This window comes from Nycticebus coucang, chromosome 16 (assembly GCF_027406575.1).
Source record: "Nycticebus coucang isolate mNycCou1 chromosome 16, mNycCou1.pri, whole genome shotgun sequence".
Lineage (NCBI taxonomy): Eukaryota > Metazoa > Chordata > Mammalia > Primates > Lorisidae > Nycticebus > Nycticebus coucang.
The window spans coordinates 54,233,823-54,251,115 of record NC_069795.1 but is presented as its reverse complement, the minus strand read 5'-3'; the positions used below and the strand labels follow the sequence as shown (position 1 = coordinate 54,251,115).

Sequence of the window (17,293 nt, the reverse complement as noted above, 5' to 3'; positions counted from 1 at the left end):
TTATTTGGACATGGGCTAGTTTCCAGGCAGGAGTTCTTGTATCTGAGATGTGGCCTGAAACTACACAAACAAATCTATATGAAGGGAAATAAAGTCATCAGTCACGGGATCTAGTTTGAAGAAAAGCAATTTGAGTTTGCCATGAGGATGGTAATAAGCAGCAGGCTGCTCTGAGATCGGCTCACACCAACCACACTCAGTTCTGCAGTCCATGGTGGACGTTGCTAGGTGATGCAACAGAGGGAAATAGAAGACCGATTGACGAGCTTAGTAACTCTTAAGTGACTGGAACACGTACATGCATAGAATGAAAGTCTGCCTGTCACAGCTGCTTTCTGCTTCAAAAAAGTGACCCAAAGTAAATTCATTAAAACAAAAGGCAAAGCCCCTATATGCTCTTGTAAACACTGTCTTTATGACTAGCTATGCTGTTCATTTCACTGCATTTGGAGGGTCTCACAGTTTCTTACTAAACACCATTTTCAAGAATCTGTAACTTGTCTATGTAAATTCTCCCTGGCCCACAGCCTGGAATGCAAATTCCCTTTCTGAGAATCACTTTGTTTTCAACCACATTCAAAAGAGAGGAGGGCAGGGGCTGCTGGCGGTATGTGGGGTGTGAGTTTGTTTTCACCACCATAGAAATTCTCTGTGTTCCAAAATGGCTTACACATTTTATTAAATTAGACTATGTGAAAATTTTTTTCAGGTCTCTGTATGGCATTTTATTTTTTTAAAGGATAATCTGAATAATGCTACTACCTAAATGGAACAACTTGAATTTTCTCATTCCTCATGTTCTATTTTGATATTTGATAATTTTAACACAGTGGAAAAGAAACATAATGATGACAGATTAATGCAAATATCCATGAAACCTCTTAGACTTAATCTTGTACCTATGGTGGTATAATCTTGATGTCTGGTTAAATTTAAGCCATCTTCACCTATCCTCAAACAATGTTTGGTCGCTCTCCTCTCAAAAAGGCATCCTAAGCAATGCACATCCACCTTCCTAATAACATTGAAGTGAAATAAAAGAAAAGAAAAATTACATAGATCATTGGCAAGTACAAGAAGCAGATCATTCGATGTGTTTTTATGGAAACAGGCACAACAGCAAACACTTGCTGTTTGGTTTGATTCATAAAATGATGGAGAAATGTGAATGGTTTCTGCAAAGTGCCTTCTAAGCTGAAAGGTAATCAGCTGAGAACATGTAACATATTCTTACAAGGTTCTTCTGAGAACGAAGGTGTCCTTTGATAGCATAAGCACTCTTTGAATCTGTATCGTGAGCCCACAAGATCTTTGAAGTCCACGTAAATACTCAAGGACAGACCGTCTTACTTTGGTGCATACAAGAGAAACAGGCAAAATCCTAGGGAACTTGAAGCAGTTGGAAGGCCCTCTGGGTTTCTTTATTCCCTATTTACTTTAATAATTTCTAGGTGCTGTCAAATTATCAGAAAGCAGACAGAAAACAGCTGAAAAGTGAGACCTCCTCCCCTAATTAAAAAAGGCTGGCATTCTGAAACTTTCAAGACCTGTTTTTTTTTTTTCTCCTATCATTCCTAAAATATTGTAAGGTAACTGTGGTTGGGCTTTCTATTTGAATTGTAACAGATGAACTACCTTAATTATAACTTAAGCTATTCATTTGCATAGCTATTTGCACAGTGTGTTAATAGGCAAAGTAACTTTGCCATAGAAATTACAGTAATTTCTCCTTGTTTCTTCCATAGTTTCTCCTCTTCCATCCCTACCCTACCTTCTCCCTTGGTGTATCTCGTAGACATGTTCGAGGGGTGCTTTAGCTTTTTAGGATAATTTTCTAACCCAAGTGAATACTTTGAAATCTAAATCAGTAAGCATTAAAGGTCAGGATGGAGATACGTATGTAGAAGACGTCTCTATATCTATGAATACGCAGACAGAAAGATTCACTATTTAAGTCACAAGACAGTTTGAATTTGCCCACATTTTATTGTTTTATATATCAAAATGGCAATTTCACGTGGTTCAGCCTAATGTATGTATTTATACATATGATAAGCCTGATAATATATGTATCATGTAATTATGTAGGACAGAACATAAATTTGTAAACGTCAGACCATTTCAGATCATATGTTAGTTATCGCTAATAGTACTTCATACTTCAGGAGATTTTTCTTTTCATTTATTTTTTTCCTTTGGTGACAGTTGCTGTTTTATTGTATTTTAAATAAATATAACGATTCCTTTTTTCTTTTTGAGACAAAGTCCTCCTCTTTCCCCGGGCTAGAGTGCAGTGATGTGACCATAGCTCTCTGCAACTTCAAAGGCCCGGGCTCAACGGATCGTCCTGTATCACCATGCTTGGCTAATGAAGGACATTTTTACGTGACAAAACAAGAGAGAATATTGTTTTACTTCCTCATAGCGAACCTCCCATTTGAATTTTAGAATTTTTGTTTTCCTTGCTGGTAACACACATGAGCAAAATGAAGATCTCTAGACGTCTCCCTGCAGAGCTGCCTACTGCAGAGACCCTGCGGAGAGATCAGTGCTCTTTTTATAGAACATATTCCAGCACATCCATTCCACACAGCAGTTACACCACGAACTACTTACTGAACACCCTGACAATTGTAGGTGCCTCAAACACGTTGTCTTCGGTCACCAGCATGCACACAAATCTCTTTTCGTCGCTGATCCTTGCATTACTGATAGCCAAGGTGTAGTTTTCTGAGAGGCTCAATCTGTCCTTGTATTCTGGCACATCGTCATACTGCACGCTCTTCTTTGTAGAGGATCTGAAGGCAATAAATACTGGGGAGCCGTCAGGCTTCTCCTAAACATGAAAATAATAATAGACATTAAAAGCAAGCATATTCACACTGTTACAGGATTACATCCAGAATAACAATATTTCCTTGGCCAATCTCTGTACTTTTTGTCCAAGAAAAATAATTTTGGATATAAGCGTCACATAAAGATGGAGAGCCTCCATAGTTGACCACTTTCCAACACAGACCACTTCCTTAAGATGACCTAATTTTCAGAGACTGGATATGCACCACGTGTACATATAAGTATGTAAGCCTTGTTCCTTACATTGATCACCTCTGCATGTGGACCCATTTGTTACATGCCTTGGTGGTCAACTTACAGAGGTTCTACTCTATTTGGTTACAGAAAATTACTCCACATAAGAAGAGAAGCATAAGTTCTTATACAGGTATTGGTTTAAACATGTTAAAAATGAATGGACAGAGCTGTATGAATCTGAGCTTTTCTTGCACCAGCAGGACAGAAATAGAGACTGTTTTGAAACTGACAATGCAGGGTATTATGTTTAATAGAAAATAGAAAATATATACAAAACCAACCCTACAAGTATACCAGATGATGTTGAGATAACCGTCACAGCATACGTGAACTGCAACACTGGTTTAGATATGGGGGATAAATATCTTTGGACTATTCTTTACTTTAATCCACATGCTTTAAATGTCTACACCTTTAACCAAAATTGATGTAGCTGATCTTTACACAGGACATAGTTTAATCCGTCTTCATGGAGAAACAGTATTTACCCTTGTAAAACAATCGTGTCCCTTAAGCAATAGAATCAGATTAACCATGGCAATCCATAGTTTTGCTAAGTCACAAAACACAGTTCAAAGGCTTTCATAGAAAAACTGGTCATCAAAACAAGACATAGTCTAGTATATAAAGCAGTATGGAGACAGAAGATGCATTTCTTCCTTGGGTGCCATAAAAATTCTCTTACCTAACAAGAAATAAAATCTAAAGTTGGGGGCAATCCTTCCTTTCCTTACCTCATAAGGTGTTTGAGATATAAAATATGTGAAACATATGAAAGCATAGGCCACTCGTTGAGATTCTATGGGGGCTTAGATTTTAGAAATGGTAATATTAATATTGATTACTAAGTTTATCTTGGAGTTCAAAAAATTAGTTGCTTAAATATAGGAAAGCATCAGTAATATTCTTCTTAAATCTTTTCGGTTTATCACAGGTTTACAATGTGAATCCTTGCTTTAAATCATTCCTTCATTATGGGAAAGTACGTTAGACCACTAACTTAAATTTCTGTTTTCATTCTCTTATGCCATAAATTATAGTTATTAATTTTTGAGCACTTAACTTTATGGCAGGTGCTTTCTTTGGGCTTCCTCTGCAGTAATTAATTGATTTAACCTTCTTAACAACTCTAAATTAAAGTTACCATATTAGCCTTCTTTATAGATTAGAGCACGGAGGTAGAGTTGGCTTAAATAACTTCCCAAGGTTCTAACTGGTAAATCTCAGCAGAGCAGAAATTTTAGCTCAGCATCCTGGTTTTGTTATGATTGCCTGGCTCCTCTCTTTACAGCTGTTAGAGACCTCTTCTGTCCCAGGCCCTGTGGCAGATGCTGGTGAATCAGGAGGGAGGCTGAGAGGAGTGAACAGAGACATATAATTTCCCTTCATAGTGGTTTTACAACGTGATCAGGGAGAAACTAGCCTTTCCCATTCTTCCTTTTATTTTTTCCAAACCTTCCCCTTATCTTTCAAGTGCTTACATTAACTTAAGGCATGCATACTATTTCTACATGTCAAGGCTGACTCGAGAACACAGACATATATTTCTCAGCAATTTTTGCTGCAGCTTGTTAAGATTCCAGTACCACTGTGCAAGTTCAGTTTAACTGAAAATTACTCTCTGGGTTATGTTAATAATTAGAATTTTCTATGATTGCAAGAGGTTTTAGTCATTTGATTCCATGCATTTGGCAGCAAACTTGATTAAACAGGTGAATAAAGTGGTAACATCCCAGGCCCTTATGGACTTTTCCCCCATAAGTCTTACCTTCAAGTTGCCATGTTTATAGATAACTGGAACTAGTTCAAAATTACCTCAAGTGAACTGGATATCAGGAGAGCACAAAGAAGCGCTGTGTGGCTTTACCACCTTCCTTTCTTTTCATTTTTCAATTACCCAAGAGCAGTGTGGGTAGGAGTTTGCAATTCCACGGACGTAACTGCTCACTTTGTCAAGCCACTAGCATGTGGCCAGTATGAGATAAGCGTTACTTCATGTAACCCTCACAACAACAATATGAGGGAGATATTGTTATCTCATTGTATAGATGAGAAAATAGGGGTCAACTAATGAGCACAGAATCCCACAGTGACTATATTGTAGAACCTGACTTCAGAAACCACATTTAAAAGATATGTTAGACTACCCCTGGAGTTCAAGTTTAAGCACATTTCTTAGAGCGTGTTCTTCAGAATGTTTGCTCTTAGAAATATTTGAGGGAAAACGTTGTGTCACCAGATAAACCTAAGAAATGAATTAAACTTATGGCCCTTGGATAATTCATAATGCATCTTAACATAAGAGAGGCTCCGAGACATGTTGCATTAAAGAAACTTTTCATAAATTATTTGGCCACCAAATTCTTTCCCTCTGCAAATATCTTTTTTTTTTTTTATTGTTGGGGATTCATTGAGGGTACAATAAGCCAGGTTACATTGATTGCAACTGTTAGGCAATGTCCCTCTTGCAATCATGTCATGCCCCCATAAAGTGTGACACACACCAAAGCCCCACCCCCCTCCCTCCGTCCCTCTTTCTGCTTTTCCTCCCCTCCCCATAACCTTAATTGTCATTAATTGTCCTCATATCAAAATTGAGTACATAGGATTCATGCTTCTCCATTCTTGTGATCCTTTACTAAGAATAATGTCTTCCACTTCCATCCAGGTTAATACGAAGGATGTAAAGTCTCCATTTTTTTTAATAGCTGAATAGTATTCCATGGTATACATATACCACAGTTTGTTAATCCATTCCTGGGTTGGTGGGCATTTAGGCTGTTTCCAAATTTTGGCGATTTTAAATTGAGCTGCAATAAACAGTCTAGTACAAGTGTCCTTATGATAAAAGGATTTTTTTCCTTCTGGGTAGATGCCCAGTAATGGGATTGCAGGATCGAATGGGAGGTCTAGCTTGAGTGCTTTGAGGTTTCTTCATACTTCCTTCCAGAAAGGTTGTACTAGTTTGCAGTCCCACCAGCAGTGTAAAAGTGTACCCTTCTCTCCACATCCACGCCAGCATCTGCAGTTTTGAGATTTTGTGATGTGGGCCATTCTCACTGGGGTTAGATGATATCTCAGGGTTGTTTTGATTTGCATTTCTCTAATATATAGAGATGATGAACATGTTTTCATGTGTTTGTTAGCCATTCATCTGTCATCTTTAGAGAAGGTTCTATTCATGTCTCTTGCCCATTGATATATGGGATTGTTGGCTTTTTTCATGTGGATTAATTTATTTCAAGGTTCTAAGCAAACTTCGCTATTGTGTTTAGGGAAACATGTATCTACTCGAAGCTTGTAAACTGCCATTCACAGGTGGGGAAACTTTGCCTTTCTGATGTCAAAATCATCTTTCTCTTCTGCACTATTTTTAATAAAAGGATTTGTTATGTAACATTTGGATTCCATCAAAAGGCCCTACTTAGGGACCAGGGAGGCCACAAATTTCTTTAAGGTCACAGCTTCCCTACCACCACCAGAATCTCTACCCACTATTCCAAACCCATCTGCACCTTCATACCTGAGAAAATACAATTTTGTTATCTGCAAGAAATGTGGATGAAATTGACAATGTTAAATGTGTAAAAACCCTACAACATCAGTGCAGTTTATAGCTAAACACCACAAACAAGTTTGTACTGTGGATGACTAATTCCCAGCGACTACAGAAGAGCTCTGGTTACTGATACATTATCTTGCCTTTACATGAGGCTCATCAAACCCTAAATGTGAGTACGTGGGAGAGGTTGACATCTTCCACTGAGCTCTGTCCTATAACCCACTGATTATATTCTGGAACTGTGCCTTTTTCTCTACCTTAACACTTAAGGTTGAATCTTCCTGACAAACATGATCTAAGAATCATGTGTTTGTTGGCTGTGTTTTAAAACAGCATTTGTCATGTAAGACAGGAATTATTTTTTGACATATTCAACACATTAATTTTACCTACCTGCATTTATACTAACAGTTCAGTATTGCCATTAAGTTAATTTGAAATTCACATTTACTTACAGAAAGAATTTTACGTAAACATCCACAGGCAATTAACTATGTCCAAGGTAGGTCAAACTTACATATTTCCATTTGCCAAACATGAGGTTCTGAGGTACATCGAGTCGGCAAGGCATAATAATGGTGTCTCCATAGGCTGAATTTACAGTGTACCATCCAAGGCCTTTACATAGAAGGAAACAGAGAGAGAGAGTGAAATTTTAAAAGTTTTCTTAAAGTGACAAAGTAAATAAATTGAGTTCAAGATACATGCCTTAATAAAGTGTTTCCATTATAGTTTTATGTGAATGACACACAAAAGGTATGAGACTAGATGATCTTTTCTATTTAAATATTAACGGCTCTTATTTAGCTGCTGTGTCTTTGAAAAGCACACAATTCAAATTGATAGAACCCCCCCCCCCAGTTTTATCAGGGAATAAATAGATGGGCAGTGCATTCCAAAGGGACATTGCTGAATCTGCAGGTGGGCTATATTCTTCACTATATTTCATAGGAATGTGGAACTATACAAAGATTAATATATTTGAAATTCTCAAAGGTAGCTTTAAATAGAATTGTATTTTTTTATTTGAAAATATTACCAAATTTATCTTCTACACATTTTTTGAAAACTGTTAAAAACTGAGAACTGATATATGTATATTAGACCAAAATCGAATTTTATTTACAAGAAGAAAACGAACTTGAAAGTGGCTTAATAGTAGTAGTAGTGTACTACTATTTTATAGTAGTACAAATTGAAATACTCATTTTAATTTTGCATAAAATGTCATCAGGATACGAATTTACAGTTTGAACATTCTTCAGAAAGTGTTCTTTACAAAGTGGTTACTAGTATTTGGGGGAGACAGTATAATTTAAACCATTTGTTATTAGGGTACAGAAAACTTCAAGTTCTTATTTTCTTCTTTAGTGAAAAATATAGATGATAAGATAAATAATTAAAATGTGGAAGAAAATCAATTTTTGCATGTGAATATAAAATACCATTCAAATCAGTACGTATCTATGAGGGTTTAAAAACACTCGGGCATTTCAGTTGACATTAGTACTTAGCAAACATCTCAGATTTTTTAACTTTATTTTGTTTGCAATACTCTTTAAACTTTAGAACTTTTGCAATTAAATATCTGTTAAGATATATTTTACTCGCTTACAGAGTGTGAAGGGGCTATTTTAAACAGAAAAGAAAAAAAAATGACATTTTGTCCAGCAGGTGGTGCTAACATGCAAAGCTGAGGCACTCTGCAACGCATAAATAAAACCATTTTATGACTTTCTGAAGAAACAGAACTGGGTGGATATCATTTTTCATTGTCATCCATCAATCACAGTGTGTACAAAACTTTCATATTGGACTAAAAATCATTAACTTTCAGTAAAATAACATAACTAAATTACCATCTTAAAATTCTGTCAATACAGGAAATACTCCCCCTTTAAATTTGCCCCACTGAACAAAAACATGACAAAGAACACACGTTTCCATGTAAATATGCAACATCAGAGCTCATTTTCAGTATTTTTTAACATTGTTAAAACACAGAATACAATATGTAAGAAGCGAGAATGTGTTTTCACCTGCTGTTTGGGACAGGAGGTTTACTTAAAATTGCTTATCATATGTTCAGTGTTATAATAAGAAATCTCCTAAAATAATTTTAAATTGTTTTGTGTTCTCCATACTGTAACTGTAATCCCTTTTGATTTCAATGATTGAAAAGTAAAATACGGTAAATGAACAATGTTTTTCTTCAATCTTCTTGGAAAGAGTGGGGGTCTAGATCGTGATTGCAGACATGGAAACTAGCAAGATTTAGGAAGCCGCTTTATCTCACGTTCTAGCACCTGTCTTCCATGATATTCGGCTTCCATGCGTGGAATTTCTACCATGCATTTAGACACTCACTCGTACACTACACAGGTGCAGCTGTGCCAAGCCAAGGAAATCATTTTGTGATTTCATGTTTTGTTTCTTCATCTTTTCACAGCAAGGCACCTGAATATGTAGTAATATGGGAGACGATCCATCTATATACCTTAAATTATGGCAGGCCATAAACCTCTAACTATCTTTTATCATTATAATTGCACATCTTCCTTTGATAACTGACAACGATTCTGTGGTTGGCCAAGGAGTGAAAACCATTTACAGAGCTTAGGCACCCATGAGGTGAATCTTTTGCCAGGTAAAGGGAAATAAAAAAAACAAAAAACAAAAAAACACTTTTTCAGAGAATTTAATGCTTTACTCTTTCTCGCAAACCATTTTTCTTTTCTCTTCCCTATAGAACTTTAATGTGCTATATATACATCAAATTTTATAGCAAGTTTTAAGGTTATATGAATTTCAAGTACATAGTATTAGCATGATGAACGCACAATTACAACAGCGGAAGGGACCATATATTTTTAATCTTTGTATCTTCAGGAACAATGCCTAGCAATTTAATGGGGACCTAATAAAATGATTTCTCATTGGAATGCTGTGGAGTCTTTCAGGTTGTGGTTATCAACTTGACATCTTTGACAAGCAGAGAAGAATCAACATCACTAGATCTTTGAGAAATCTCTGTCCTATCACATACTCTAAATGCTGTTACATATTATCCTGGGTGTGCAGAAAATGTGGACTTTGTTTTTGGATCATAGTCTCTATCTTGAGGAGAAACAAATAAAAAGCAAACCCAAGAGTTCATGGATGGAACTAGAGAGGAGAACATTTCTCCTCTCACTGTTAAGAGAAACTAAGGATCACCCATTCTCTCTGATTTGCACGTGATTATATGAAATGCCCCCTTCCTTCACTTGGGACAACCAGAAAGCAAAAACTGTTTTTCTGGACTATTTGAAAATGTAGAGACTGTGACTTTTAATGATGGCACCAGATCCGCAGTCAGGACCGAACCCTGAAGGGCAGAATAGAGGGGAGAATAGATACTTGACAAGCGTGAAGGCAGGAGGTAAAAAGCCAGCAGTTATGAACATGAACACAGTTCCTATGGCCTCGTTCAGAAGACACGGTGATAAGTCAGACGGCACAAAGAGACATAACTGTACTTATTTTAGAATCAATTTTCAATTTTGCTATAACCATCAACTTCCCTCTTCCGGTAAATATATATTTGTCTGATAGAAGCTCCGAGGCTTGCGTCTGTGGATGAGCTAACATCTCTGATACCCAAGGGATGAAGTGGCTACAGAGGCTATCATGATTTGGTAATGACTTATCCTAGTTTCTATAGTTATCTTAATCTTTGAGATGAAGTGCAGGAGAGACCCCGATGATTCTGTTTATGCTTTTCATAGAAGTAAAAGCTTTTTATCTTTGAATTGGCAAGTCTGAAAATTGAGTTCAGCGTACTAGAATTCCCTTGCCATTTTCTCCCAGTAATAATAGTTAATTAAATTATTCATGGCTTTGTAGCTCAGAGATTATTGCACTGTTGCAAATATAGAATGCCTATGACATCCTTCCTCAAGTTCCTCCAAGTGACTAACTGTGGAATCTAAACCAAACGGGCGTGCTCCTTCGTGCACAATACGTGTTATGTCTCAGCAGATAAGCACAGGTCGTAAGAAACTTCCAGTTGGGCTAGAACCTTCTGTGTTGAATATGTTCTATAAATTTAAGACATTTTTATGACTTATTATTACTGTTGCTATCAAAATGTTCTTTTTTAAATCAAATTGTTCTGACATAAAATAAAGTATGAAAGGTATCATCCTTGAGAAGCAGTGTGCGATTATTTAAGCATTTTAAAACGAAGGGTTATTTAACAGAGGTCAAGAGCAATGGAATTAGAAAGGAATTACATAGATGAAGTAAATGGTAATACAATGGGTGATCACAGGATAAAGGTAATCTTTTGCCGGAGTAATTCTGACATGTAGACTCAGGCAGGTGACCATAAAATACAAGCTAGTGATAGTTATGCATTTTGCATAGCAAATGTTTTAAAAGAGGCTCTGAAAACAGGTTCTGGTACAACTTCAGAACTAGGTAAGTAACTTTTTATTTCTAATTTTTTTAAAAAGAGGTAATTTGACCACATTGGCAATGAATATTTTTCTGTATAAACTGACTTTCAAGTGGAGAGGAATCATTTTCTTTGCTACACATATACATTGGAATTGGCGTGAAGTTCAGATTCTGCTATCACATTTCAAGCAGAAGAATAACAAATAGAATAGAATAGAGAATGAGAATTAGAGTCTGTTTTTACATGTTGCAATTAAGCATGGTTGATTGCTATTTATTGCACCAATACTTTAACAGTATCGTCCTTAAAGTCCTTTTTGAGCTCTGTATATCTGCCACGTGCATTAAAGGGCTAATTGCAAATTACAACGGACTCAGGGATTATGATGTAAGAACTAAATTCCAATTTCACAAAAAAATTACTAAAACGTAACCATTGGGAAGGAGGTAGGTAGAAATAAGAAGTTTCTTTAAAAATTATTTTTACATTTATTTGATTAATATTGACAGATAAATGTGCTAATGCTCCTATTTCCTTCATTAATGAATTAGGGTATGTACAGTCCTAGCTGAAACATGTATATATTTTGTAATGTTACTTTACCACGGGGTTTCTCATCCTGGTTTCGATGGACACATCTTTGTTGTGAGAGGCTCTCCTATGTATTATGGGATGTTTAGCAGCGTCCTCTCTCTACCCATCGTAGTTCTTCCCTCTGTTACAACACAGAGAGTCTCTAGACATGACACATGTCTCTTGGGAGGAAAAACTGCCCACTTCCCAGCCCTGTCCAGTTGAGAATTACTGGTGTAAACCGTCAACTATTTGCTTCTTCTATCGGTAAAACTGTGGTTTCCAATAAAGGAATTTTAAATAAATAGAATCATAGTGTAAGACTAATCATTGAATACAAGTAGAGGGAGAGAGGATGAAATGGTACCTAATAGTTATTATCAAGTTTGTTTCCCTCACAGAAACATCTCATGCAAACTACAACGAGGGGATTGATTCCTGATATTAGAAATTGGATTCCTAGTCTCTTTACAAAAATGAGAAAGGTATTTTTTTTAAGAAAATCTACTTCATGTGCCATATGCTCAAGAACAAATTATACTTTCTATGTATACAACACTTTCTAAACTATTATATTACATAAGTTTTATTTAATATGATAAAATACCATAGTTCTATTGATAGAGTGAAATATTTGTCTTTAGAATGTTCATAGTGTCTGTAGCCTGAGATTTTATGGTTCAATCACAGAGAGTTACCTTGTCTCACTATTCTTCTCCTACTTTATTCCATAAACAAGAGTTTAAGATTTTTGTCGAGGTCATGAGCTGTCAGGGACGTCCAACCTGTGGCCAACAGGCCTCACGCTGACTATGTGAGGACGGTTTTGGTCTGTCTGTGGTGTTGGATATCACAAAAATTATGCACAGACCTTTTGTTTGTTTGTTTGTTTTCTTATCATCTCTTGTTAGCATTTGTGTGTTTAATGTGTGACCCAAGACAACTTGACTTTTTCCAGTGTGGTGAAGAGAAGCCAAAAGGTTAGACACTCCTGAGAACTCTGTGTGTGTGTGAGGGGCAAAGGGCTATAACTGCCAAATGGTTTGGAAAGGATGGTGGACAGAAGACATCTGATGAAATCTAATGTCATTTGGCAAAACAGAAAGAAGAGCTTTTTCCTCCCTGTTTATTCTTTATTTAAAATTCCTTCAACGAAGTTTGGCACTTAGAGACCAGTTTAGGTCTTTTGTGCATTTGGTAAGGATCTGTTTATACAAAATTCACTTTCTGCATTGTCATTTACAAGAGTTATGTATTATAATGTAGATATAATTTAGTAATGCCTGCAGATGAGAAACGTAGTAATTCTTCCTTTCCTTTACCACTTCCTACAATTTCCTGAGTGCACTATATTAGACATTCTAGATGAAGGATTGGGCCACTGTGGAACAGTCTTTACAGGGAAAATGACCCCACCTTACTAAATTATACACTTTTGCTAGTACCCAGGATTATGTTTTAGATATGTAACCTTTATTTTACTTACAAATGTGGTATAATGTTCTAAATATCCACCTTTTTATTAAACTATAGGTCAATGTTATAATCCATATTATGTTATAGAGAGGGTATCTATATGAGCAATGAAGTTTAAAAAATACAGTATCATTATTTGCTGAGAATTAATTTCTTAATTTACCAAGGACTGATAGTACATTATATTACAAGCATGGAATGGTCTATGAAACAGGATAAGTCACAATTTCTTCCTATTAGTTTAGGATTTATCCCATCTCTGCCTCATTTTTATAGTTCCCTGGGATGAATTCTTATATATCCTTGAATCTCTCTCTTGAGAATCATCCATTGTACACTCAGTCAAGTATTAAGTATAATATTTATTGGACACCTACTGCAGGTAAAATTTTAGGTGTGGTTTGTGGAGGGAAATTATAAATAATATACAGATGCTTTTTCCTTAAAGAACAGAATGGAATTAGTATGAAGTAATTAATGGCCAAGCTAAATGTTGTGGTAGTATAGAAAGAATTCCAACAATGAAACTGAAGATAATTGGTAAAGGCTTCCTGGAGGAAATTTCATTGAATTAAGGTTTCTATAGATGGGAAGATAGGAACTACCTCACAGGTAGAGTACATGAGAGGCCCTGAGTGATGCTTAGTTTTCTTTCAGTGCAAAGTCAATATTTTATTATCATATTTTCTACAGAGTAGAACTTTGATCTTCCTAAGGAACATGTCCTAAGACTGGCAGTTTTCCAAAATTCATAAATGCACATAAAATGTCTCTAATAAAATCTTAGATCTCTTTACTTTCATCATCAACAACAGTATTTGGATTTCTTTTGGGGGCATTTTAAAATTATAAGCAAAAATATTATTTAGAAATGATAAAAACACAACAGAATTGATTTAAGTTGCAAACTCTTAATTATTTTTTCTGAATAACACAGCAAAATTGAATGGTTTTTATGTCTCTAACATCACAGAGCAAACTCTTAATTTTACTTTTTGAGAGGTGCCTAATGAATGTTGAATCAGAAAATATGCAAATTCTATCGCACTGATTAGAATTTCTTAACTTGAGACCCATTAATGAATTTTAAGATCTCTATGAGTGCTATAAAAGTATATTTAAAAATTGTGGTCAAAGATGATCTTAAATAAAAAATAAAAGGTTAAGGTGCACTATAAATTGAATAAAAATTACAGAAAAGCAGTTCGTTAGCACCAACTTTTAAAATGCAAATAGTTTAATCTAGTGACATCATCGCTGGATAGCTATCTTACAAAAGTTTTTGCATTTATGTGCAAATAATTGTATATAAAGACAAGATACCTTTATTTTGAATACTGAAAAAAATGAAAGAACTTAACTGTTCATTCACACAGGGATACTACAGTGGAATGTGTATCCATCCGCCAATCCTCTTCGTGAACCCATTGGAAAGAAGAGAGAGCCAAATACACTGCTTTTATTTTATAAAAGACATATTTTGACTTTTAAAACATTGTATCATTCCTTTATTCCTTTGTTCACTGATTAGTGAGTGTCTACTCTGTGCCAAGTTATGTTGTAGGGTGAGAAATACAGCAGTGATAAAAACAAAGCACTGGATGTTGAAATTCTCATGGTGTTGAAATTCAAGAAAGATATGTTTATTCATGTGTTTAAAAGCTCAATTTGCTGGTCATGGTGGTTCACACCTGTTATCCTGGCACTCTGGGAGACCGAGGGAGGTGGATCACCTGAGCTCACGAGTTCAAGGCTGCCTATGCAAAAACCAGGCGCTATCTCTAAAAACTAGCCAGGCATTCTGGTGGGAGCTTGTCGTCCCAGCTACTGGAGGGGATGAGGTAAGAGACTGAGATTGCTGCGAGCTATGATGCCATAGCACTCGACCGAGGGCAACAAAGTGAGACTGTGTCATAAAATAAAAATAAAAGCTCAATTTCTTTTTTAAACAGTGAGAAATTGTCAGTTTCATTCCTCCACTATTCTGTACGCTATTTGAGGAAAAGGCCTTCATTTTTTGCTCATTTTGAAATTCCTGGACACACCATCGAGGTTACAGTAGCTCAGTAATAAGTAATAAGTAATAATACATACTTCAGCCCCACTGGTACTAGATTGATGGAGTGCTAACGATCCACTTGCTCACCTCATTTCTCTATACTTAACATTACAGAAAACCATATACTATTCATTGAAATTGTAGAGAATACAGCTACAGGATGGGAAAAGGGACACACTTTCCTATGCGTTTCGTTTAGAAATTAGTATCTTAAAACCATCCTTCCAAAAGGCTATTTTTACTTTAAAAAATGTAGAAAGAATGTTTTAATGGACTATAGTATACCTGCCCCAAAGCACAAAGATCTGGACTTACATTTCAAGCATTACTAAAGCACTCGACTTTAGGGTTTCGTTGGCAACTATCCTCACATTCTTTTTCCTGAAGAGGAGGCTGAGATTCGCACATACTTGGCCAGAATGGGATCGGGGTGTTTTACCAACTCATCATTGTCAAGTGATGAGTTTTTTTTACTAGGTTATGGAATCTTTACCAACATGCCAAGGCATAGGTCCCTGAGTGGTGACAAATTTAAAAAGAATAATTGAAAAACAACTCATGCTCTATACATATGTATGAGAAGGATATATTGAACAAAAGTATTGCTATTTTATGTTAAAAGAATAACAGTACATATTTTATTTTAGATTTTCGTAGTGAAGAAAACTAAACAGGAGAAATGTTTAAGCCTATTTTCCTTTACACTGCATATTTTGCTCATTATAAAATTGAAAAACATTTATGTAGGGCGGCGCCTGTGGCTCAGGGAGTAGAGCGCCGGCCCCATATGCCTAGGGTGGCGGGTTCGGAACCAGCCCCAGCCAAACTGCATCAGAAAAATAGCCGGGCGTTGTGGCGGGCGCCTGTAGTCCCAGCTACTCGGGAGGCTGAGGCAGGAGAATCGCCTAAGCCCAGGAGTTGGAGGTTGCTGTGAGCTGTGTGATGCCATGGCACTCTACCAAGGGCGGTACAGTTGAGACCCTGTCTCTACAAACAAAAGAAAAACATTTATGTAATTAATTTCAATGAAGTTCATAAAATTGGCTATTTTCTATATAACACGTTTACTTATCTAGGACTTGAGGTTGTGTCTTTAAGGTGCTCATATAAGAAGAGTCATCCACTCAATTAGTCAATATAATAATAAGCAAAGTATGATTTCTCTTCTGCTCCCTTCTTCCCTTGTTAATTTTGCCAATAATTTATTACATTGTCTGAATCCAGATCCTGAGGACATTGGAAACACGCTTAACTGAAGAAGTAGGTGAAAGAAACTAACATTTGAACATTCTAGCACCAGTAACAATGTATTGTCTTCACTATCAAGATGGAAAGCAGTAATATTAAGGTGATGCAGGGAACGATGCAGACATTTAGGCTTCACTGAATATCTTCTGAGCACGAAATTCCAGGTTTAACCATTTGAGAGTATCAGTTCTATTTAAATGGGGAAAAATTACATGTTCCTTTGCATTTTACTACATAAGCTGTTTGAATCTGTGAATACAATTCAATTATTTTAGCAAGGAGAAGAATGAACCATATTCATGAAAAAGTTATCAACAGGAAAGCAGGCACAAGGCTTCACAAAAAGTCCTTAATTAGATCATCTGAAGTAATGGGAACTTCTGGAATTTAGACTAGAGTCTTTTCTTCAGACAGAATTCTTACTTATTGTGACATTATTAAATTTGTTTTCTGCAAATTGTTTAATGTCATGACAACACAAAGATCTCTTGATTTGAGAAAATCAAAGCTGTCATTGATAATACTCTCAAATTCCAAGACAACAACTTTCTAACAGCTTTAATATTCCCCCTCAAATGGCTTAGAAAAAATATATCACAAACATTTTTTTTTTAGCTAATAAAATCATCACTGTTTTCCCAGAAAGCTTCTATTAATAACAGCTTGCACTAATTGTATTGCTTTAGCTTTTAAAGTAATGTTCGATGGCATTAGAATTAAAGAGTCAGAATTTTATGTTATAATTGAGGTCGTGAATTACCAGGGATAACAAGTGTATTATTAGGGCCATGAAGTGAGCAGAGTAGATTTCTGCTTCTGCATTAGTGGAGCGATCTCATCC

At 36.0% G+C, this 17,293-nt stretch overlaps 1 protein-coding gene across 3 annotated transcripts in view; it reads right to left on the bottom strand.

Moving 5' to 3' along the window:
* Positions 1 to 17,293, bottom strand: part of ALCAM (activated leukocyte cell adhesion molecule) — a 205,225-nt gene that overhangs the window by 52,942 nt on the left and 134,990 nt on the right. For all 3 annotated transcript variants that reach the window (XM_053564320.1, XM_053564318.1, XM_053564319.1), the window contains exons 2-3: positions 7,173 to 7,273; positions 2,617 to 2,836 (exon numbers count right to left, since the gene is read on the bottom strand). In XM_053564320.1, the coding sequence (XP_053420295.1) occupies positions 2,617 to 2,836; positions 7,173 to 7,273 (321 nt within the window). The remainder of the gene's footprint in view (positions 1 to 2,616; positions 2,837 to 7,172; positions 7,274 to 17,293) is intronic.